At 40.9% G+C, this 25,897-nt stretch overlaps 1 protein-coding gene across 1 annotated transcript in view; it reads left to right on the top strand.

Annotated features, from left to right (window-relative positions):
• Positions 1-25,897, top strand: part of szt2 (SZT2 subunit of KICSTOR complex) — a 108,508-nt gene that overhangs the window by 26,248 nt on the left and 56,363 nt on the right. The window contains exons 29-47 of the mRNA XM_079158648.1: positions 506-773; positions 2,161-2,332; positions 2,451-2,543; positions 2,820-2,898; positions 4,944-5,234; positions 5,432-5,567; positions 6,270-6,386; positions 6,490-6,559; positions 8,356-8,541; positions 9,186-9,407; positions 10,073-10,298; positions 11,673-11,747; positions 12,450-12,588; positions 13,605-13,734; positions 13,874-13,994; positions 14,085-14,237; positions 15,643-15,745; positions 17,571-17,685; positions 21,382-21,469. Of these exons, the coding sequence (XP_079014774.1) occupies positions 506-773; positions 2,161-2,332; positions 2,451-2,543; positions 2,820-2,898; positions 4,944-5,234; positions 5,432-5,567; positions 6,270-6,386; positions 6,490-6,559; positions 8,356-8,541; positions 9,186-9,407; positions 10,073-10,298; positions 11,673-11,747; positions 12,450-12,588; positions 13,605-13,734; positions 13,874-13,994; positions 14,085-14,237; positions 15,643-15,745; positions 17,571-17,685; positions 21,382-21,469 (2,784 nt within the window). The remainder of the gene's footprint in view (positions 1-505; positions 774-2,160; positions 2,333-2,450; positions 2,544-2,819; positions 2,899-4,943; positions 5,235-5,431; positions 5,568-6,269; positions 6,387-6,489; positions 6,560-8,355; positions 8,542-9,185; positions 9,408-10,072; positions 10,299-11,672; positions 11,748-12,449; positions 12,589-13,604; positions 13,735-13,873; positions 13,995-14,084; positions 14,238-15,642; positions 15,746-17,570; positions 17,686-21,381; positions 21,470-25,897) is intronic.

The following is a 25,897-nucleotide window of genomic DNA, read 5'->3' as shown; positions in this document are numbered from 1 at the left end:
GCAGCATTTAATTTGCACGTCAATCTATTGTTTAGAGCTGTTGTTTTTGTCATGATTAGGCATCAACCAATCATGTTGTGCTGAACAGACATATTTAAAATGTCCATTATAGTGTACAACAACACAGGCTCCATAGTGTGAACCGAGACACCACACTTTATTACTCCTTTCAACTTTGACAAAGGCAGCGCAGACCAGATCCTCTTCTTCCATTCTTACCTTTCACAATAAAAGCCCTAGACATGTACAATGTGTAACTGTTTATCAGAGGGAACTCCAATTCACCCAGAGCATTTCACTAAACTGAATAGTTTACAGTAGCTTGGGCCTATACAACAGTTTATCTCAGACAGATGCTTGGTCAATAGGATCCTGGTAGTTGGTCCTCTGCCTGCAGGAATATATTCAGACCTTCAAAAAGTGTTACCATTATATCAATATTTCACTTTTACACATCACGGTTGGTCATCGGGTCATTCATTGCTCTCCTGGCTTTGTGTCTCAGGTGTGTACCGCAGCCTGCAGCAGTCCTACAGCATCAGCTCGCAGGATGTCCTGATGGCCATGGACTACTGCGAGGAATCCCTGCAGGAGATCGACGTCACCTCCTTCCTCCAGACCCTCTGTGGACACATCCGGGTCTTCAGGGAGCACCCCGGGACGCCAGGATGGGGAGGCAATCCAAAACCTTCGAGGAGCCCTGCCACCTTCATCATTGGAGAGGTGGAGGAGGAGCGACCAGATGACAGGGCCGCCATGGCCTCCTCGTCCAGGTAATTTGTACTGAACATCGTGTATTACATGTTTCTTTCAATTTCATACTTTTCTTTCCTTCTATCTTAAGTTAGAGTGGTCATGTGAATGTGTATATTCAGATCTGCAAATGCTCATCAAGATACAAGGAGAGCACACAATAAACTAGTGCTTGATTGATTGATCTTCATTCACTGTCACATCATTTAAGGTTACGTGAAGTGAATCTCATCACCTGCTCGTGTAGATGTTGGTTTGATGCAAATCTACCGCGATGTAAATATTCTCTACCTGTTCAGCCTTAAGCTTTAAAGCTGCAGTAACCAATAAATGAAGGTTGAACAATGAATCAAATGACAATGTGTAATGTGTGTCACATGTGATGATGAACCCAGAGAGAATTATCACCACCTCTACACTCTACAGAGCTTCAGTTAACAGCTCTACTGCAGCAGGCCGACATACACTGTAAACTAGGGCTGTCCGAGACTAAGAATACTCCAATCTGATCGGTCAAGTGTTGCCTATTGTCAATTAATTGTCGAACCAGTTTTAAGGGTTTTTTGTTTTGTTTTTGTTGTGTGTATGTGGCGCTGTCCGTAGAACTGAAACGGACACGATCTCTTAACCCACTTTCTTTACACAAACTTTTTTTTTAGAACTTTTGGCCCTAATTCAATTTCCCTTCATTGTAGCAATCCACAGACAAAAGAAAAACAACCAGGAGAGAGAGGGGGAGGGAGAGAGAGGGGGAGGGAGCTGGAGAGAGAATGAGAGATATGGAGATTGACAGAGAGGGGGGGGGGGGGGGTAAGAGGTACAAACAGCTGTTTCTAGCCAACTCCCTCTGCTGATTTTGAAGGAGAATCATTCATAACTTCTAAATATATCTGGCGTTCTGATGCGACTGCTCTGAATAATTGTTTTTGACACAGCAGCCTCTTGTTCTAGCCTTTCTTTCTGAGGCTGTGGCCAAGATGCTGCTCTGATGGTCCCTCTAGTTTGGATAGTGCAACTTAGTCTACATGGTGATTTATTCACACTCACTCAAGATTTATTGAAAGCACATGAGTTATTTTCAATTTCTTATTAACAGTATTATTTATAGGCTGATATTTCAACCATAATAGACTACAGAGAAACCAATCACATCTATGTAAAATCAGACTCATCCCCCCCATGAAGTCAGAATGGAAGCATCCTTTGTTTCATAACCAAATGTTTCCACTCGTGCTCCTTAGGCAACTGTTTGAAATGGTGACATTAAAATAATGGCAGCATCGGTCCGACAATTAAAATCACAATCAATGCTTTCAATTCACTGAGGTGTCATTTTTTTACATTTCAGCCAGTTTCCTATGAGCTAACACAGTTGTTCATGTTTAATGTGAATGCTTTTGGCTACAGCATTGACATGGAGGATGCCAGTGAACCTGAATCCAGAGGGAAGTCCTCGGCTCCCACATCTCCACTGATCTTGGATGAGTCCAAGACGGCCAAGATCCCAGAGTTCCCTCTGCTGCTGCTTCAAACACAGCCCAAGTGTGAAGTGTATCCAAATCTGCACGGCATCATACAGGTACCATCTGAGCTCTTCATTTCATGTTTTGAAACTAGACCTGTAGTCAGTGATTACACCCTACCTAATTTAATAAGCTAAAGGGGTGAAACTGAATTCAATACTAATTGTTCCACAGAGTAAATTCATGGGGATTGTGTCCCAGTATTTCAAAACTGTGCCCTCCAACCCACACTACTTCTTCTACTGCCCGCCTTCATGCAAGAGAGAGGTGAGTCCACCCAGTTGGGTTTTGACACTCTTAACTGTCATCCTTGTGTTTTGATTGGACTGGCGTTGCTTTGTTTTCATATCTCATCATCACTAAAGATGAAAATGAACATCAGAGATCATATAGAGGAAAAGGAAATGATTGTGTATTAACATGGGCTGGAATGTGTATTTATAAATCTAATCAAAGAGATGCACTGAAATAATTGATGTCCTGGCTGTGAAAGAGAACACGATTAGACCGGATGAACCTTTGCGCTGTGGCTTGTCTCCTCAGGAGGACTCAGAGGACGGGGACACGGGGAGGAGGCCCAGTGAGGAGCTGGTGTCAGAGGCTGAGCCGGCTACTGAGGACGGTGAGGAGTGCTCACAAATGTTTACCTTTAATTAAGTATTTTTAATGCAGCCGGGGGCACCCTTCAATTATTGTTTTATTATAAGGCTAAGACAGTTGAAATGTTAATGCGCATGTAGAGTTATTCAGCAAAGCCACAACAAACCTCAAAACAGACACACGTGTAAGAGAAAACTTACATCAGTTGCATTGGCTGCTGTGAAGGACCATCATGGGACAGATTCTGATTCACTTTATCAATTAAGGTAGGTTAGCAAGTAAAGCGAAGTTAGGTTAAGTTAAGTCTGGATAAGTCAGTCAGTCGGCAGTTGGCATTGGATTTGATTAGTTTCATCATCGCTCTTGTCTTTTGTTTGTCCAGTCGTAGTAACCGTTTACCCGTAACGCTAGCAGAGACCAGAATAAACAGCATGCTGCTTCACACACACAAGTGAGTCCTGTTGCGTTAGCTCCGCCTACCGCCTCGGGCAGACCAACCACTGCTGGCTGATGGAAAACTGTCACCTATTGTGTAGAAACGTTGCCACAGACACCCAGTAGTCACCAAATTACCTCATTTGGCGATACATAGCGACTTGACAGACATTTAGTTCAATGAAAATCTTCATTGAATTAAGTTAAAGGTAAGTTAGGTAAGGATGAAGTTATCTGGCTAATGATGGGTTAAAGCTGATGTTGTGTTTGGGGTCCTGGAGAATCTGGGTCTTCTTTAACAGCTTATTCTATCAGCTCAATACATCAGATGTTGTGCTAACTCTATGTTTCAGAAGTCCGCTACAGCTGTTACTTCAGCTTGAGGTCTTGGAATCTCCGAGATCTGTAGGACATGTTAACATTTTCACATGCTATATATCTGTAATCATTAATACACAGCAGCGCTACACCTCCCAAATCATGCAGGATGATCTATGTACTGTAGCGTGAGCGGATCCTGCCGAGCGGGGCAGGCTCGCACCTAACACTGTGATAACTCCGTCGGTAATCCGACCAATCCTTCGTGGGTTTAGTGTCCCACAGAGGTGTCAGGAAAATACCTTCGGCCTTTTATCTCACCCCGTAGCTGAATCGTTAGGATTTTGGAATTATTGTCTTTGTGAGAGTCTTGTACAGCTATGCCCTAGGCGCTCTCAGTAGGATGTAACCCAGTATGAGCAGTTACGTAGAACGTCTGTACCTTACGACTGCCTATTTTGAGTTTCTCACCATTTTTGACTAACACTGCCAAGTCTTCACCTTAAGCTCCTTTGGTAGAGTCGGTCATCACCTCTTTATCACACGTTTTAGGGACAGGGGAAGAGGGGTAACTTAATCTAAAAAAACAGAGTCTTCAGTTTGAGTCCCAGACACTCTCAAATGGTAAGGCTGTGTTTTTATTAAAGTTTTCTCAAAACAGTTACATAAAACAATTTCAACTCAAGGAAAGTCTATGTGGTGCAAAATATATCAGTCACTGTAAGCTGTCTTCTGATAGCAGAAATGTCTCACAGGCCCTTCTATAAAAGAACGCTAGTCCAGTCTCTAAACTGGGAAAAAGCAGCTCTCCTTCTGAGGGTCTTCCAGTCACCCCTACGGGTGAAGCCTCCGTTGCTGTTTTGCAGCTGCTTTTTATGCTGGTCTGAGGCTTGTACCTCCCTCAGGTTCATGAGTCATCCAGTTTCTGGATCAACAACAGGATGTTTAACCGGTTTAATCCTGTTTGAACAGGATGAATTATATAAGGCTTGAGTGACTTTCTTACATAAAAAGTTATAAAAAGTGTAAACAAGTTATATGTTGTAATGGCTATAAATAGCACACAAGTTATAGGTTGTAATGGTTATACTTTCATGCTTTCATATTTTTCTACAATGTCTTAACAGTACATAGCTGTGTCTGTGACCTTTTGGGAAACAAAAGGAATATACATTTGTTCATGCACAGCCTGTATGCCATTACAAACATGAAATATTTCCTTATATGGTGTAATAACTAGCTTTATGGTCATTTCATTGTTACTCCTCATCTAGTGATATGATAATGAGCAGTAATGGGTTTTTTTGCATGTAGAAAACTTCTCCGGCTGCTGCATCATGACGGAGAGCGACACTGATTTGGTGGTGGAGTACGAGGAGCATGTGGGCGCCGGTCGGCACGGTGAGGGCGACGACCACTCCCTGTCGGACTCCAACACGGTCAACCAGGACCAGGACTCCTTCAGCATCCTGGAGGGAGACTCTCTGCTGGAGGTTGAGGGGCCGCAGCTGGACATGCCGCCGCTGTTTGTTCACGTCACCTGCTCCGTCAACATGAAGAGCTGCCACGGCTCCATGCCCATACAGACACTGCCTACCTGCCTCGGTGAGTACAGACTCGGTGGTCTCGTCCCAGAATAGACACAAAAGTATTCAGAAGTTGGCATTTTCATTAAAAAGTTACCACCATCATTCATTCATCAAAGCAGCTGTTTTTGTCCTCCCATCATCCCTCTGTAAAATATTTAGTTGAAGAGTTGAGACTGTTTTGTTGCGGTGCTTATCTCAGTTGTGTGATCGCAGGTGAGATCATTTCCTGCTTGGAGAATGCCGAGGCCCTGCAGTCTGTGGATCTGAATGAGCTCTTAGTCACGCTAGATCTTTTTGTCCTGACTCTACCTCTGGAGATCGAAGTCATGGCTGATTTCCATCATAACCGGTGAGTCAAAGTGTGAGCAACAAGCCACCTCACATGAGCAGATTTGCAAGAAAAGAGAATTTCAGTTATTACGTGTTTAGGCGGTCTGTCCGACTGTCTGTCACATTCTCGTGAACGCGTTATCTCAGGACCGCCTGGCGTGAATTTCTGCATATTAGGCACAAATTCTGCAGATCCCATTGCAATATTAAAGATCCTCTGGAGTTTTCTTGTAAACAAACAAAATGTCTTTATATGCACCAAAATGCAATGTCTAGATCACTGAGGCCCAACGCACATGTTGAATGTTTTTAAAAATATATATTTTGGAAACTGTCTTGCTACATCCATGTTTAACGGTCCCATCTTAACTATAACTAAACAGTCATTGGTAGAAGTGCCACTGAACTCTCGTAGTTGTCACAGCCAGGGACACTGTGAAGACGGCGACAGTGGAAGACCAGAAAACGTCATTGGAATAGTGTGAAGCAGAGCTAACATGTCAAATGGAATACTGTATCCACAGAAAATAAATTGGAAACTATTTGATAACTGATTTTTTTTATTAATTTTGTAGTAACTTCATGAAAGGTGGAGGACATATCTATAAGAGTTGTTTTAAAGTAGTCATGAAGTTGTTCACTCATTGGACCATTGTGTGGCTCACCACTGTAAATGCTATCCTGACAATAACTGTGACAGAAACCCCCCCTCTGTGTGCAGGTACACCTCAGAGAGCAGTGTGTCCCTGAATCGTTCACCAGGACAGCCCTCCTCCTATCGCTCCGATGAGGAGCTGATGGCGGTGTTGGACAGTCTGAGGGGAGCCGGTGCTGACGGGTGAGTTTGTTCAACATATGTGCTTGTTGGCCAGGACGACACTGAGCTGGACTTTCTCCTATTCTCTGTTTTTTTTTCTGATACGTGTCTTGTCTTCTATCAGGGTCTCCAGTGATCCCTTATCCAAACTCCCACTTCCTCACAAGTTAGCAATTATGGCCACAATGGACGAGGTGAGTCTTATTCTTCTAAATGTGAGCCAACACAGCAATAAAATACAACAAATGATAAAGTGTATTTACATAGCACAGTTAAGCAACAATCAATTCAAAGTGCTTTACCTGAACCATCTTAAGGCAAAGTGCAAATGAATCACATTATGAAAGGAATATACAATATAAAAACAAGGTAAAATAGAATACAATAAAATAGAAGAATAAACGTTGCAGTGCAGTGTAAGAAATGATTTAATACAAGGCAGTTTTCTGTCAGTTTGTAGCAGATACATGGTGCATAAAAACGGAATGCTCCTCCATGTTTAGCTTTGACTCTGGGGACACAAAGCAGACCTGTCCCAGATGACCATGTAATACACACAACGCCTAGAAGAGAGAGGCTTCACTTATTAGCTTTACCCAAATATGCAGTTCACAAATATGCTATCAGTTAAAAATACATCATATTCAGTTTATTTTTCCCCCCAGGATGAATTATATGTATATAGCCTTTGGAACATTTTTTGAACTGGATAAGCAGTTTAGAAAATGGAGTAGTCTAATGTGTAAGATTTTTCATCTTCTAATCAAATTACAAAGCAAGCTTTAGGGTTCCAGATATCCACCTTTACTTCAGAGATAATAAAACTGTCAGGTTACCATGACATTTGCATGCTCATGCATGCTCCCCACAGGGCACACCCTTTAACATTTCTGAAGCTCTCCAGCACTACACTTACCATAATATAATGTAACGCATGGAGTTTGCTGACCACATGCGTGTGCACAAGTGGATGAACCCTTTTGTTTGTTTACTGGCCGTAGCACAAACTTTACATGTTCAGTCGCACTGTTAAGGATATCAAAGTAAATCTACACAGTTTATCGAATATAATAAAGAAACATGATCGATTGCGATATTAATGTTTAAATTGAGTGCTCCGCTTGTACCAAACTCTGCTGCACGTCAAATCAAGCGCCTCCTAAACTAACAGTCAGCCACCAGGGGGCGATCCAAATGTTTCTTTTTAACAAAAGAACCTTTGATGCAAAGATTTGTTAATCAGCAGGAACGTAGCACAACGCAAAAGAGAGAGAGAGCAGTTTCCTCATTTTATTTTGCTTGTAGGAGATACTCTGTGAATAAGGAACAGTCTTATTTGGATGCAAAGATTTGTTGTGAAAGCAGTTCTGTTTATTTAAATGTAACCAGAATCAAATGTACATATCTTTACAATTTTTCAATCTTATTACAACAAGTTGTGTGGATTATCTTGAGTAACCGCTTTTGAGTAACCGCTTTTAACAACACAAGCCGAGCCATATAGTCCCATTATATTCTGTGGCCGATGTCTCCAAAATAAGGCAACTCAAACCAAAACAATCTAGATTAATAAACAGCACTATAGATAAGAGGACAAACATATATTTTAAAAAGTTTTTTTTGCAGTTGACTTTCCCAGCAGTGCAATAAAATATTTTGTCCCTAAAATCTGGATAAATAATCATTATCTCAAAATAATCTTGATTATCATTTCAGCCATAATCGTGTATTCCTACATCAAAATCCACACTAGTTTTTCTCTTGCATACTGTGTAGAACATGGAGATTATAAATGCATCTTTTAGGAAGTGTTCTTTAGTCTTGACACTAGAATGGATGTTTTCATTCTTCACTGAAAACGATAAGGTCCACATTGTTGCTCTTACTGCATACTCACTCACGCACTCGCACGCACGCACGCACGCACGCACGCACGCACACACACACACAGCAGTGATTAGCTGGTCTGTGTTTTGCTCTCTCTGTGCAGATCCGCTGGCTGCTGGAGGATGAAATCGTCTCCGCTCTGCGTCACTCTCGGGTCATCAGCTCGGCCACGCTGCAGAAAGTGGCTGAGCATGTTTTGCGCTCCATCGGGCGACCGCACTGTCTCTGTGAAGATGTCCCGCTTCAGTTTGTCTTTGGGCCGGAGCAGTCTCTGGAGAGATTCAGAGAGGCAAGGACACACGCACACGCAACTCAAGGGAGGTTGAAGCACAGTGTTTCCTCCTGGTTTGGTTTGCTTATCAGGCTGAAGTAGTTTTTAAATATATTCAATACTTCCATATTAATTTTCAGTGCTTTTTAACACATTCATATTTATTTATGTCCTGCTGTGAATTATTAAAAATGAACCAGTTTTATACGTATATTTGATCATATTTTATTTTTTAAAAGATATGGTGTTTTCACTCATTAATTAATTCCAGAAGGTTCTACTTTGCCATTTTAAGCTTATTTAAGCTTTCAATACTTCTTGCGCAGATGTTTCACAATAAAAGCCTCCCAGTGCCTTTAAGGAAACAATGCCTCCCTCTCTGTAGGGGTGTAACACTACACAAAGTCTACAGTGTGGAAGTTCTGTGGTTTCGGGGTCATGGTTTGGTAGGTTTTTCGGCACAGCAGGAAATACAAATTAGCAAAAGATAATATTTTTGTCATTTATTTAGAAAATATGAAATGGTGCTTCATTAGCCGCAATTCTTCAAGCTAAATGTATGATGTTCAAAACGGACTTAGGTATCTTTTAATGGGACAGTGAGTGATCAGTGTTTGGACACACAGTCAGGATCTCTGATGGGTTAACGTCTGATCCCGCAGGAGTTCCGCAGAATGTCTTTCTCTGGCTACGTGCTGAACGGAGAACAGGGCAGCTTCTACTACACGTCCCTGAGCAGACTGCACCCCCACAGGATCCACGCTGCCAAGAGGCTGACGGAGAGCACCGCGGACCCCCAGCAGCGCACCCACCCCTGCGGCGCCGCAGCACCGGTGGAGGACATGGTGCTGGAAAGTGAAGCAGAGGCTCAGGTGGACAGTGAGGTCGGACACGTCGTTCCACACTGATGTGAAACAATGAGACTCGATGCCTGCATTTGTATAATCATTGTGTTGAGTTTTAGTTTCATCGAGATGTCTGCTGATGCTCCGTGGTAGTTAGCCAATAGCTAAGCTTTCTTTTTCCTCAGTAACTGTTTTTCTCATCTTCCACTGTGCTGTGGAGAAAAGAAGCCTGACAAACTCAATGGCATTAACTTCAGTCAGATCCAGCAGCTTTTCTGTTAACTAACTATAAATGCCTGCCATAAATCATAATGGATCGTATGATCTGTCCATCATATGCTTCTATGAAATTATGAACGGGCTTTATGCACAAAACAGTAGGATGTATGCGTCATGTCTATCTGTCCAGATAATCAATTAAGGAAACTCACCTAATATTAGGCCTATTAATAACTATAGGCAATAATAATAAAATATAAATAAAGCTACATAAATAACAAAAACAGAAGAAAAAAACAATAAAAATGGTAGTAGTGGTAATAATTAATTTCATAACTTACTATCTATTTTCTGCAAGGAATGCAGATAATAAGGAATATTTAACAATGAGGAATTAGATTTAATGGAGAATAATGAGAACAAGATGTTTTTTGTTGAAGTTTGAGTTCCAGTAGATGAAACTTGAATGTTCTATCCAACTGCAGAGTGAAGACAAGAATCCCCTCAGTGCTTCTGCTGACACTCCCGGTGACCCTGCTGCAGAAGCCTTGAAGCCCGAGGCCGATGACGCGGTTTCTCAGAGCATGGTGGGGGACCGAGGTCAGCTCTGTGCCCCCCAGCTCCACACCGAACGCTGTGCAGATCCTACCTCGCCCCCCAAGACGCCGTCCAGCGTCAGCCTGGCTGAGTCCATGCAGTCGGCCTCTCACAGTGAGTCCAGCAGACACACTGCAAACCTCTACCCCTCAGACCTACGCACAAAAATCTGAATGCATGACTAAAGCCACTTGTCTTGTTGATGCGTCTTTTGTCATACGATCAGGACCACATTCTAAGGTGTCCTTGCTCACATTGAGTTCTGATCTCGGTGAGATCATGTGGACAGCATGTGGGAACAATGCGGACAATTTATCTCACAAAGGTTCCTGTTCTCTACAGTCCATCTCCTGAGAAGAGCAAAGGGACAAGAGTCCTGTTAAGTTAGTGCTGATGAAAAGCCAGTTTTTCCTGATTTGGATACTTCAAAACAAAAGCTTTTAAATTACAAAATAACTTAGGGACTTTTATTGTGAAGAATATATAGGAAGTTAAATGTGTTTACCACCGAATAAGCTTTGTTAGCAACTATTCTTTGATAAAACAAGTCTACCTATACTCCAGGGAGGATGAGGAAACGGGAAAGACAGCAAAGATTTTAAGGGAAAGGAAATGTGTTTCTCCACTTTAACAGCTGCTCACCATCTGATCAGGCAGGTCACATTGAAGTGTAAACACACACATGTGGACACAGCTGAGTTCTGATCTGGTGCATTCGATCACAAAAGTCACATTAACAAGTGTAACCATGGCCAAGTTGCTTTAAGCTCTCCAATGAATGTCGTCAGTATCAGGCGTTACAAACGTCGGGTAACTGTGTGGCCATGACTTGCTAAAATGCTACAAGTAAACTAAGTGTTTTTTTATATTTGTAACATGATGAATTGATTCAGTGTCATATGAGGTTCCACTTAGTATTCTGTGATGGGTTATACTCTTCTGTTTCTTATCACTGTGAACTGAATCATGGCTTGTCTGGCGTGTACTAGTTTCTAGTACTAGTTAGTCTCTTTAATGCTGATGAACATCTGTATGTCAGGGTGCTGGCAGCCCGTCTACAGAGTGGTTGTTGCTATCAGTCAGACATTGATGCTTTTGATTCTGTCTGGGGCTTTTTAGTGTTTCTCTGTTTACAGTCATTGTTACCAAAGCATTGGACTGCATGGGATGGAGATGCTGGTGGCCAGTATGAGAAAGGGTCGCTCTATGTTTCTTATTGACGTGATCAGATTGCTGGCTGATAATCTGTTCCCAATTTGATTTAATTATTGAAGATATCATCCATTCATCATTACAGAGGCTAATGTGACAACTGATTATCAGGTGATATCGACCAGCTCTATCATGTTACCGTTCACAAAAACAATAGGAGACAGGGTTGTCTTTTGTCTCCAGTGTCCTCTCCATCTACCGCCATCCTCTGAGGCGGTGTGAGATAACAGAGCTCATCTCCGTGCTGTGTTTCGTGACTCTCTGCTCTTTCCTCAGGCTGTGGCAAACTCAGGCCGAGTCGAGTCCAGAGTGTGGTCTCCAGCCAGGGCAGCCTGGACTCAGACATGCAGGGTAAGTAACCAAGACAGAGGATGTCTGACCGTCACGATCAGTGTCGAGAGAGGTCTGAAGAATGAGGTGGTCATTTCTCACCGGTTTGTTAGTTTTGCATTTACAAAAAAATACAAAATACAGACCCACAGTATGAACGTTACCTACCTTCCACATTCTCCACACTTGAGATTAAAATGCATTCCCCAGTGTAAGAGCATGTAACCAGAAGGTTAGTCAAGCTTTACAAACGTAGTGTCTATTTCTTCTAGCTTAAATGTCAGTTGGTCCAGCTTTAAATCTAAATAGTTTGTTTTTAAGAATATATTAAGAAATTTCGAAACTATTTTGCATCTTGAACTCACCAGCTCATCTTGAACACCGTTCATTATATAGTCAATTTCACCTGGATAAACAGCTTCATCTTGTGGACAATCCACATCATTACATTTTCTGAATAAGAGGCAGAAATAGCTCCTGGTTAATAGATCCAACCGTGAACCTTGGGAAACACCACTGATTTGAATGCTTGATACTACAATACAATTACTAACAGTTTGAAAGACTTAACAGACATCGATGAAACAAGCTGTTTGACACTGGTGCTTCTGTGTATAAGTGTCTCTTAACAAGGCTTACAGACCCGGCATGACTTCACTGATGAAGATAAACGATGACACCATAACGTTGCCTTTTCGTCACTTTGCCTCTGTGTGTTTGAAGGTTATGATGGCGGCAGCAGTGACTCTGAGTGTGAGAGCCCCACCCTGGATGAACAGGAGTGTCAGTCGCCTCTGATGCCAGACTTCTGGCTCATTGTTAAGATCCACCAGGACAGAGTGAAGGTCTACTCCCATTCCAGGTCAGACAATCCTCAGACTATGATTAAATAGTGCAAACTGTGTGGCTTCCCGGTGCGACCCATGGAGGGCTCCTCTTAGGAGGTGCGTTATCCACATGGACATTGTTTAGGAGGAGAGGGCCTGTAAACTTTGAAGTAGCCCATGTACGCTCAGACACACAGCGTGTACCTCGGCCGCATGTTGAAACAGCACTTGTGAGCTCATCATGACACATTTTGTGAGAAACAAGTGTGTGACGGAGGAAATGTGCTGCTTTAATGTGCGTCGCTGTGATCGTAGGAGTGCTGAGAGCGCGCTCCAGTTTGAGTCAACGGACACCTGAACTGTATGTTTTCCTTAACATAGATGAACATTCCTACCATAAATTGTAAAATTTGTGATTTCATTTTAATATATAATTCACCAGAATGCAGGACATTACGTGTTTGATGCTCAAACTCTCCAGGGCAGTGTCAGTGCAAGAAAGAGCTCGCTATGTCACTGCAGCCAGTAGCTCCTGCTCAGAAAAGCTTGCTGGGTTTTGTCCAATCAGATCGTGGCTCATTTGTGGCATACATTAGTTAACCCTTTACTGGTTGTTGTCAATACCTTTTTGAGGACAATTGATCATTGTTATTGGGTGAAAAAAAGTGTTTGGCAATGCTCGAGCTGATTCCTGCTCTATTTCTTGAACATCTGATAATGAGCCTGTAATCTATGGCCCATATTTCTAAAGCATTTCAGAGATTTCTACCTGGTCTTGAATTCTCAGAATGACACATTTCCACTTGTTCTTTTAGTCCTAGAAGAAAAAAACAAAATGTTCACCCTGCATTCATCTACTATGATACTCGCTGAGACCTCATCAGCCATTTCTGTTTGAGCATTTTGTAATGGTGAGGTCATTCACTCTCAAAGGAAAGTGTCTTCTCCTCGCTGAGAGTGTCGCTTCATTAAAACTCGGCACAGTTCCGTGGACAGATTGTCACATGCTCTATCCCGGCCGCTCTCTGAATCCCATACATGTCTGTTGCAGGTGCTTCACAGCAGGCAAAGAGGCCAGTGCTGAGGAGTTGGAGAAGAAGGACGAGGAGCTGCCTGAATACTTACACCTACATCAGATGGTGGTCAGGAGGATCGGCGAAATCTGCAGAACTGTCAACCAGGTAGCTGCTGCAGCACACTGCACCACAGACTGAAATGAAGTATTTTGTGACAGTAATTAAAGGAGCATAAGGATAGAAGCAACACAATATGCATGTGATTAAATACAAATGATACACGATTGTGTGTTTTTTTGTGTAGCGCATGCTGCTGCAGGATTTACACGACAGCCATGTGTGTAACTCTCTGCTGGTGGCTGAGAGCGAGGAAGACATCTGGAAGAATGAGTCTCTCTACAGGCAGCGGCTCAACACCTCCGACGGTGAGTCACAACATACCCATACTTTAAGTCATTTGGGGCGAACAGACCCTTTATTGTATATATTTTGTAATATCTACCCTGATGTCACAGACTACAACACGGAGGAGAGCTACCAGGCCAGAGACTACCTGGCAGCCACCATGCAGTTCATCCCTGGACATTTTGCCTGCGACGTGGTGTGGAGCACAATCATCCACATTCACCCGCGCCTCAAGATGGGACCCAACATGGGGGTGTCCAGGGGTGAGTGGCAGATCTGAACATGTTCCCGTATATGGGTTGACTCCCGCAATGACGCAGCACATTTTTTTAAAGTATTAGAAAACCAGAGTTCTTAGTATTGCAGTTACTGTGTTCACTTTGTAGAACGGCTGAAGATGACTCAATAAATTGTTTAACATGAAATGTTGAAGTGAGCGGAGCCTGAGAGGAATCTGCTCTTCTTTTTTTCAATTCACACAAGGTGAATTACAAACACTTATTTATTGCGCTGCTGTTGAGTAGTAGTTGTAATTATATATTCATGGGAAATAAACGATCAAGTTAATATATTTGGGGGAATAAAGGGAGAAAAACAAGTCAAGGTGAAAACCTAGCAGCATTTACTCAGAGACGTTTATAGTGCTGGCCCATTCGGTCCAATCAGAGCTGCTCACCTGGCACGTAAACCAAAAAAAGTTGTCTGGGTTTACTTCCTGGTTATGCAGCCTACTGAATATGCGCAGCAGTATTTCTCCTGCTGGCCCCGCCCACAGGTTCACACTCGGCCCTTAGACATTGTGTTGATGTCACAGATCTTTAAATCGCTTTTCTCAACGCGAGAAAAGTTTACTACATATAAAACCATCATGGATCAAAAATTCTTAATAGAAAGAGTCATATTTGACCCTGTTGTCGACAGTTTTACAGATGTCTCTTTTACAATGGTGGTCTATGGGAAAGTGCTTTTTGGGCCAAAAGGGTATTATTTTTGCTGCAATACCACATGTGGCCACTGGGCACAATTGGATGACACAATATCCAGTTATTGTCATACATCCACGGGCTGACTTTGCCAATCAAAAACTGTAAATTGTAGATTAAAAAAACAACTGACAGATTCATTTAAAGTAAATGTTAATTTATTACTCCAAACTTTATTCTCCTTGTTTACCTGTTAAATGGAATTTTATGCATGTTCAGAAATGAATCGTCATTTAGTAACTAGAAGCGTTCCAATTGAACACTGTCTCTGTTTTAGTAATACCAATGACATAGTCCCTCACACGATCCTTATCCTCTTGAGGAATTCATTAGAAAACTACACAACCTGTAAAATACAGTGTATAGGAAAAGTGAAGTAAGAGGCCTTTGAGTTGGACAGTAACGACAACCACCATGCCTTTGTGCAAGGCACTTAACTCGTACCTCTGCAGGGGAACTGGTAGGTGGACTGTGCTAATTAGCGTGTAATTGTGTTTTTCTTACAACGTTTTTTTTTACAGTGTGCCAGAAGTTATTTCCAAGCAGCTTTCAGCCACAAACCTCTTGTTCTCCCATTAACAAACCTCTCCTCAATGTTTTGTTTTAATATATTGATGATCCTCCTCTCAAAAAGAATAGATTTATTTAGCTAAATCTGTGCATCTGTGTTGTCTCCCTGTCGCAGCGATGCAGGCCCTGCGCTCCGTGCTCAACTCCTTCTGTGTGGTCAACAGGAAGAACATGTTTGTCTACCAGGAGCGTACCACCAAATCAGTCTACTACCTCAGGTTAGACCTTCTCATCACTATTCAATCTCGGCTTTATCACTTCCTCACTGGATTTCAATCTTTCTTTACTCTGGCTCGCATTTGCTGTTGCAACAGAGTTTTTTGCGGGAACATTTTTCATCAGTACACTGGAAGGGGAAGAAATCCCCCCACAGATGTTCTTAATAAAGCAGCAATATGGGAGAGAGGAAATTGAACCGCCGTCAAACACGGCCCTGCGAGTAAATGTCATTCGTGGATGCCCCCGAGCCAGATGGTGGAGCTTCCACATCACATTGTTAACTGTGAGGTTGGAGGGAACACTTCTGTATCCTCACACAGTTCACAAATCATTTCGCAAGACCGGAATGAAAGTGATTTATCACGGGAGTGAGCAGAGAGACATGTACTAAGAACATGCAGCTGTGAAGATGGAACACAATTGATCATGTGGCATTGTCGACCACTTTCATTATGGATAAGTTATGTATGACAGGGCTGTTTCTTAAAGTGACATCAGCTGTTAAACAGCTTCAGTAAATTGGTGGTTGTTTTCAGATTATTCTCCTTCATACTACCTTAGTGCTGATGTGCTGACAACAGAAGTCAATCAAACTGCAGCACACATCACGTTTATCACAAAATAACATGGGCTGCAATTATTAACTTTAATAGAAGGACCTTTTTCAAAATCACATTTAGTATAATGTTCCAGGACACACTTCTGCTTTCAAATGCTCCCATTTTTCTTTTTCTTTAGGGTACTTTGTCAACTTTCATTCAATTAGATATAAGATAAGAGATAAGATCGAACTTTATTAATCGCAAAGGAAATTCTTGTTTGTTTGATCAAATATTACAACAGAAGAATAAGAAAAAACAATAGAGGACAAATATAAACATATATGAACAATAGAGGAATAATAATTATTAAGTGTAAAAGTAGTAATACAGATACCGGTACAAAATAGAATAGAGATGAGAGTGAGCTAAATATAGTAAGAAATACAAGTAAAATAGAAAAAGTAAATCGCAACAACAGAAGATTAATAACAATAATAAAGTGTAAAATAGGTAACACTAACACCAGTGCCTAATGTACACTAAAATAGAAAGGTCATGGTATAGAGTAATATTGTTAATGATATTGAAAAGTGAAACAAAGTTACATTGCACATAATATATTGAAAACACATGGTATTGAAATGTAATATTGCAGGATGTTGAAAACCATAATATTGCACATGATATTGTTCTCAGTGTGAATACTGTTTCTGTTACCTTCAGATTGGCTGTCTGTCCCGCTGTGGCCTTGTAGTCACACATTCAAGCTGTTAGTTGGTAGTGAGTCCATTCTATCACAATAAAGCCTGCTTCCTTAGAAACAACCTTGCTGTATATTACAGGTCCAGGGATATTCGTCGTACACAGCAGCAATGAAAGTCCATATGAACCTGGTCTTTGTCACAAGTTGACCATTTTACTTGAGCGAGCATGACACACTGTTTTGTGTGGGTCATGCTGCCTTTGTCTTTTAAGATATCAGTCTTTAGTGTTCTGTTGCTGTAATTAACTTTTTTGCCGTTCAGACTTTCCAACACTTTTTGGAAACATTAGTGCATTATTTGAAAATGGCTCACTGTTAGAAAAGATAGAAAACACTGGGGAGGGACAAGAAAGATGAGATGTATGAGGATGGCATAGTCAGTGGGGGACATTTGATAGATATGGCCGAGGATGAAATTGTTCCAAACGTATCATAAGGACCTTATAATGTCCTTATACTAGCGTATTGTCACAGAGACATCCTTTAAGAGATACCTGTGGCTTGTGTTTATCTTTCCAGACTCTGTGAAACATCGCTAACAGGGAAATACTCCGACGTGGATGGAAACCTCCACATGACTCGCTCCATTGGGCTCGCTAGGAGTCAAGAGCCCTTGTTTTCTGAGGAACTCATTGTAAGTCAACAAATGCACCACACACAATGACAAACAGTCATGTCCTCTGGTTTTGGTTCCTGTCAGAGCTGTACACCTGTTGCCTGGAATCCAGTCAGTTTGCAAATTGAAGACTGGTGACTTAACTTGGACTCGTCTGCTATGAGACATGACTTATTTGAGACTTGACTGCCTGAAGGCTCTATTTGACTTAAGACTTGCACACAAAAAGCTGAGGAGACTCGACCTCGGATATAATGGGACAAGAATACAACCGGACAACAATTCAGTTGAAACCTGACTTTGACTCGTCTCCAAAGAATTGTGATTTGACTTTAACTCGTTTTAAATAACTTGAGACTTGACTTTGACTTGTCTTTAATGACTTTGTTTTTAATGACTTGAGACTTGACTATGACTTATCTTTAATGACTTTGTTTTTATTAACTTAAGACTTGACTATGACTTGCCTTTAATGACTTGAGACTTGACTATGACTTGTCTTTAATGACTTTGTTTTTAATGACTTGAGACTTGACTATGACTTATCTTTAATGACTTTGTTTTTATTAACTTAAGACTTGACTATGACTTGCCTTTAATGACTTGAGACTTGACTATGACTTGTCTTTAATGACTTGAGACTTGACTGACTTAATGACTTGAGACTTGACGATGACTTGTCTTTAATGACTTGAGACTTGACTATGACTTGTCTTTAATAACTTTGTTTTTAATGACTTGAGACTTGACTATGACTTGCCTTTAATGACTTTGTTTTTAATGACTTGAGACTTGACTATGACTTGTCTTTAATGACTTGAGACTTGACTATGACTTGTCTTTAATGACTTGAGACTTGACTATGACTTGTCTTTAATAACTTTGTTTTTAATGACTTGAGACTTGACTATGACTTGCCTTTAATGACTTGAGACTTGACTATGACTTGTCTTTAATGACTTGAGACTTGACTATGACTTGTCTTTAATGACTTGAGACTTGACTATGACTTGTCTTTAATAACTTTGTTTTTAATGACTTGAGACTTGACTATGACTTGTCTTTAATGACTTGAGACTTGACTATGACTTGTCTTTAATAACTTTGTTTTTAATGACTTGAGACTTGACTATGACTTGTCTTTAATGACTTGAGACTTGACTATGACTTGCCTTTAATGACTTGAGACTTGACTATGACTTGTCTTTAATGACTTTGTTTTTAATGACTTGAGACTTGACTATGACTTGTCTTTAATGACTTGAGACTTGACTATGACTTGCCTTTAATGACTTGAGACTTGACTATGACTTGCCTTTAATGACTTGAGACTTGACTATGACTTGCCTTTAATGACTTGAGACTTGACTATGACTTGCCTTTAATGACTGGAGACTTGACTATGACTTGTCTTTAATGACTTTGTTTTTAATAACTTGAGACTTGACTATGACTTGTCTTTAATGACTTGGGACTTGACTATGACTTGTCTTTAATGACTTGAGACTTGACTATGACTTGCCTTTAATGACTTGAGACTTGACTATGACTTGCCTTTAATGACTTTGTTTTTAATGACTTGAGACTTGACTATGACTTGCCTTTAATGACCAGAGACTTGACTATGACTTGTCTTTAGTGACTTGAGACTTGACTATGACTTGCCTTTAATGACTTGAGACTTGACTATGACTTGTCTTTAATGACTTGACTATGACTTGTCTTTAATGACTTGAGACTTGACTATGACTTGTCTTTAGTGACTTGAGACTTGACTATGACTTGCCTTTAATGACTTGAGACTTGATTATGACTTGCCTTTAATGACTTGAGACTTGATTATGACTTGCCTTTAATGACTTGAGACTTGATTATGACTTGCCTTTAATGACTTGAGACTTGACTATGACTTGTCTTTAATGACTTTGTTTTTAATGACTTGAGACTTGATTATGACTTGCCTTTAATGACTTGAGACTTGATTATGACTTGCCTTTAATTACTTGAGACTTGACTATGACTTGTCTTTAATAACTTTGTTTTTAATGACTTGAGACTTGACTATGACTTGTCTTTAATAACTTTGTTTTTAATGACTTGAGACTTGATTATGACTTGTCTTTAATGACTTGAGACTTGACTATGACTTGTCTTTAATGACTTGACTATGACTTGTCTTTAATGACTTGAGACTAGACTATGACTTGCCTTTAATGACTTGAGACTTGACTATGACTTGTCTTTAATGACTTGGGACTTGACTATGACTTGTCTTTAATGACTTGAGACTTGACTATGACTTGCCTTTAATGACTTGAGACTTGACTATGACTTGTCTTTAATGACTTGACTATGACTTGTCTTTAATGACTTGAGACTTGACTATGACTTATCTTTAATGACTTTGTTTTTATTAACTATGACTTGTCTTTAATGACTTGAGACTTGACTATGACTTGCCTTTAATGACTTGAGACTTGACTATGACTTGTCTTTAATGACTTGACTATGACTTGCCTTTAATGACTTGAGACTTGACTATGACTTGTCTTTAATGACTTTGTTTTTAATGACTTGAGACTTGACTATGACTTGTCTTTAATGACTTGGGACTTGACTATGACTTGTATTTAATGACTTGAGACTTGACTATGACTTGCCTTTAATGACTTGAGACTTGACTATGACTTGTCTTTAATGACTTGAGACTTGACTATGACTTGCCTTTAATGACTTGAGACTTGACTATGACTTGCCTTTAATGACTTTGTTTTTAATGACTTGAGACTTGACTATGACTTGCCTTTAATGCCTTTGTTTTTAATGACTTGAGACTTGACTATGACTTGCCTTTAATGACTTGAGACTTGACTATGACTTGCCTTTAATGACTTTGTTTTTAATGACTTGAGACTTGACTATGACTTGCCTTTAATGACTTTGTTTTTAATGACTTGAGACTTGACTATGACTTGCCTTTAATGACCAGAGACTTGACTATGACTTGCCTTTAATGACTTGAGACTTGACTATGACTTGCCTTTAATGACTTGAGACTTGATTATGACTTGCCTTTAATGACTTGAGACTTGACTATGACTTGTCTTTAATGACTTTGTTTTTAATGACTTGAGACTTGACTTGGACAACAAAGCTTTGTGTTGTGGGTAGCTATAGCAACACCCAAACATTGACAGTGGAAAGGTATCAGAGGAATCACAGCCATAGACTGTACATTAGAGATTATTGGGATGAGCCCCCAACAACTGGAACTGAAAACACTACAGAGCAACTTTGCTAAGTTCAACCCAACAAGAAGCCACTTGTAGAGTTACAGATGTAATTATCAACATCCTCCCACCATATTTGCAGGCCTTTAGAATTGGATTTCCCAGACCTTTTTGTCAAACAGATATTATTAAGTCAATTCTAAAGGGTACAGAAACTTAGGATGTTTACCTAATGTTCTTATCTCCGACAATTCATTAGTGAAGAACCAAGAGTAGGGCAGGATTGGCTAGAATGTATGATCACATTTGTGGGTGACATGAGGATGCCAAGTCCCTGCACAGAGGCAAAGCTACACTGAAAGGAACTAACTGAAAGCTGTTTGTCAAAGGTCAGTCCTTGTAATCAATGTCAATGATCCGGGTTAGTGCTGTTGTCAGAATGCTGGTGCCACACCGTTGACATCATCGGTGTCTCTGTCCTCAGGGCTCCAGGTCTTCTCTGGACGGCTCGCGGCCAGTTGGACAAGTAGACAAACACATCCTGCTGCAGGTGCATGGAGTGGGAAACGCAGGTAAGAGCTGGGAAATGTCAACAGCTGATAGTGATTTACATTTCTAATATTAGCAAAAGTTATTCATGATAAAATGGTGCAGTGGCAATAACAAATCCAAGGTAGAGCTGAGATTTGTACTGGCATCCAGTCTGTGTAAAAGAAATTTAAGAAGAGAGTCTTTACTTAGGCGTCAGAAGAAAATAGATGATTATGGTTGAGCATTTCATGTAGTGAGTGGTTTCTGCTACTTTTTGCTCTGGAACTCAAGAGCATGGTTTTTCTACACATTTGTCTCCGCAAAGGGGATCAACATCAGCTAGTGCACATCTGGTTCACAAGGCCAAAAGGTTAAGTGAGGTCAGTGGGTTTCCTGGATAAAACAACTTACACATCCGTGTATTTTATTTTGCTGTGATGACAGACAAACTAAATGGGGACTGGCTAGGAATTTGGAACCAGCTGAGTTCCTGTCATAATCAATTTAAAAGCTAAATTAAAGGAGAGGTTGATGTAACGCAGCACATTAGGCACTTAATTCAGAATACACAAAGACAATGTCATGGTAAAATGAAACAAAAACTATTTGATGTTACATTTTCGTCTACTGGGGAAAGCCATTCATATATTTATAGCAAGTACAGAGATCTTCAAATCTATCTTAAGACTAACTGGCAGCCACTGAAGTGACTTTCGAACAGTAGTAATATAATGATTTTCTTTGCTCCAGGTAAAACTCTGGCAGCAGCATTCTGCAGTAATACAAGCAGACAGAAGCTTGGCTGTATCGTGAGGAGAGAGGAAAATCCTAAAACAGTTTTGTTCTCAGATAATCAAGACCATCAACTATAGAGTTCAGTGTCATTGACATAGCAGCCAAACTTGTGCTTTAGGATTATGACCTTTAGTGGAAACCCTGGCCTCTGAAAATTGTATGCAGCCACAATGACCTTGATGCCCCACCTGCACTGTCCCAGCTGATGTCGTCCTTTTCTCCTCTGCGTCTTTCCTGTCAATACGGCTTTTAGACACCAGTGTCTTTTGTTGATTTTCAGAATTTTTAATTGAGCAACTTAAAGGTAAATGTTGCTTACCTGAGTATTGTCAGTCTGAAATACCGAAGATTTGTTATTATATATTTGACAACTGATCAGTATTATAAGTTGCTTTGCCAAAGGTCAATTTGGGGAATATTGTATCTGAAGAGAAACCCATGGTAAACGTCACTATACTAAACATTAGCAAGCTAACAATGTCATTGTGAATTCCCCTGATCTGATCTGCCTCCTTATTGTTCCCACTTGTATCTTAGTATGTTGTGCAAGGAGGACCATGAGTATCCATCATACAGTTTGCTTTGCAATAAACATTACAGTCTCACAGCCGCTTGCATGGCTGAAAATCACTCAGCTTATAAATCACTGAGACAGAAATTGGGGTGTTGGCAGTGGCTTACTGTAAATCAAATACAGCTGTATGAAGATGAAATACTTCCATACTTAGCGTAGCTCTGCATGTGATTAATTCACAAATTGACATTTCACAGTGGTATTTATACGGTCACCCTCCATCTGTGGATAATTTGTGAACAAACATTGCTCTCTAAGGCCAGAGAGGAGGGAGTAAGAAGAGCGAGGGCGGATCGCGCATGAATGGCAAAGCAGTTCTCAATAACTCCCTAAATGCCTTTGGGCTAATCGTGTTGCTCGTGGTGTTATGGGACGAGGCATTTTGGAGCTGGATGGCAGTCAACGCAAATGCATGCCCGAAGCGGCGCTCCTCAGTGGTTTGAGCCGGGGACTGATGCTGCTCCACTGCACCGACGGCACGATGACGAAGGGGTGGAAACAGCCAGAGTTGGAGACAGTTTTGCTAACATTCTCTTCTGCACTTGGTTCCTCAGTGAGTGAGGCATTTATCAACTGCTACTCTAGACATCTTTTGGGGGGAAATAAACGGCAGTGCAAAGTAGGGAAGTGAGTACAGATTTAGATATTTTTGTCCGAGTCATTTCAGTTAGGTGTGCTTGTGTTTTGAGATAAATGCCGAGATTACATCGGCCTTCCAAAGCGCTTTGTTTCACAAATTATAGAGATTAAAACACCAATCACAATCATATGCCATGGCTGGAGTTCTTAAGATTGCAGGATGTTGTCAGGCCATTAGGCCAACAACACAATGAAGGCCCCACAAAAACAGGTTTCAAAGGTGAATAGGATCAGCTTTAGCTGTAATTATTCCAAATATATCTTGTTATGGTCTGTGGTCATTCCAGTCCTTCACTGACTTTTTACAAATGAACCAAGAGGAGAAAACGTGAAGTTCCACAGACTGACGTGTAACTCGTGATATTTATGTTTTGGTGATTGCATCCTTCATCATTAGGATCCACATGGTGAAATGAACGTATCGCAAAGCTCCTGAAGAAATAATATATGATTAAAGCTGCGAGCAGCGATGAACGGGCCCTCGCCTCCTCCGCCGTGTCGGGGTGCCGGCGGGTTCCGGCCAGGGCGGGCGAGAACTTCCACGACCGTCGGACGCCGCGTCCGCGAGTGAGACGTTTTTAGTCCTGCTGGAAATGATGCTTTGCAAATAGTCCAATACTTCCTGTTTCCGCTGCCTGGCGCTATTGGAACACATGCAAACATGCATTATGTTGCTCTATGTCAAATGTAAACCACATTGTGTAGAAGTCATGTAAATTGGATGGTGCTTATCAGAAAACGCAGAGTATCTTTCGCCAGCAGGTGACGCTGTGAGTTCTAGTGAAAATTAGCTTGTTGACATCCTCAGGCCATGAGTCTTATCAAGCATGTGAAGTTTGGGACCGTTTGGAACAAGTCCAGTTGAGTTATATTAGTTCTTTGCATGGGGAATCACGTAAAGTAGCCGCCCGCTACGGCTAAGCCGTTCAGTCAAAAGTAAAAATTTTCATAATTTTTAATCACAATGGTCTTGAGATTGTACTGACAAAATTTGAAGTGGATCTGACAAAGTCCCTAGGAGGAGTTCGTTAAAGTATAGCGACTAGAAATAGGCCAAAATCGATCAAAAAATGACATAAAAATCAAAATGGCCGACTTCCGGTACAGTTAAGAGCATGGTCCCAAGAGCCTTATTTTTAGGTCTCTAAGTGATACATGTTCTGACCAAGTTTCATACATGTCAGTCAAGCGTAGCCCCGGGGCTGCTCTTTTGAACTGGCTAGGAGGAGTAAATAAAAGTATAAAATATGACATTTGCTTTTGCCAGTAGGTGGCGCTATGAGTTATTTAATTTCTTTCAATTGATCTATATTTAGGCTTGAATGGCATCATGCACAAGCAGTTTTGTAAGGATTGGATAATGTACCTTGGAGTTATAACAACTTGATTTTTCATAAAAATGATGCAAAATGTCCGCCATGCCACGTCAAGGTTCTTCGACGAAAACTCTAGCTTTTAATAATTTTTAATCACAAAGGTGTTAAGAGCATCCTGAACAAATTTGAAGTGGATCGCATAAATTCTCTAGGAGGAGTTCGTTAAAGTACGAAGGCTGAAAAATGGAAAATGTGCCAAAAAACACAACTTTGCAGGTTTACTGTAGCGCCCCCTATTGGTTGAATGCAAATCTTAGGGTATGTTACGGGATGCGATGTGCACATATGCTGAAAGTTTCGTGAATTTTCGACAAATGGTTGAGAAGTTATGTGTATTGATATTAAGCCATGCCCCTAGGAAGTTCATTGGTCCATATCTTTTCAACGCAAAGAGATATCAAAAAGCTTTTGATAAAGCTGAGTAATCTACATCCAATAATGATCCACAGCACATTTGATAGCAATTGGAGCCAGCGTGTAGGAGAAGTTCACAAAAATGTGTTTTTCACTAAATTCAAGATGGCGGAAAATCTAAGTAGGCGGAGCTTAGGGGTCTGATTGGCTTTTTTGTAGATCTAGCATGATTGGACATGTGTGTTGAATTTCAAGTAAATCGGACGTACTGGCCGAGAGGCGCCGCAAATCCGCCTTATAGGGGGCGCTAGAGAGCCATTTTTTAACACACAAATATGACACCTATATCACACCTCTATTTTCGCCAGACCTGACAAGTCTGCAAAATTTAGTGAGTTTTCATGCATGGCAAGTATCTCCAAAAAGCCCCTTCCTGCGCAGAAAAACGCGGACGCCTACAATAACAATAGGGCCTTCGCTGGACCGACGTTGTCGGTGGCTCGGGCCCTAAATATATGATTATAATCATAAGTATTATTAGATGCGAATGTCTGGGAGCGCATTAACTTGGCATTAGGCGTATCACGCTATCATACACTTTTTAATGGAGTTAATGAACTATGTACTTAATGAAGTACACAGTCAGATACAAACACAGCAGTTTTAACAGCTTTTGACCTATTGATCAGGAAAAACACTGTGTGGTGATTTCTATACATGGCCTTATCCAG

Source organism: Pholis gunnellus (genome assembly GCF_910591455.1).
Source record: "Pholis gunnellus genome assembly, chromosome: 4".
NCBI lineage: Eukaryota > Metazoa > Chordata > Actinopteri > Perciformes > Pholidae > Pholis > Pholis gunnellus.
This window is presented reverse-complemented; position numbering and strand designations above follow the sequence as displayed.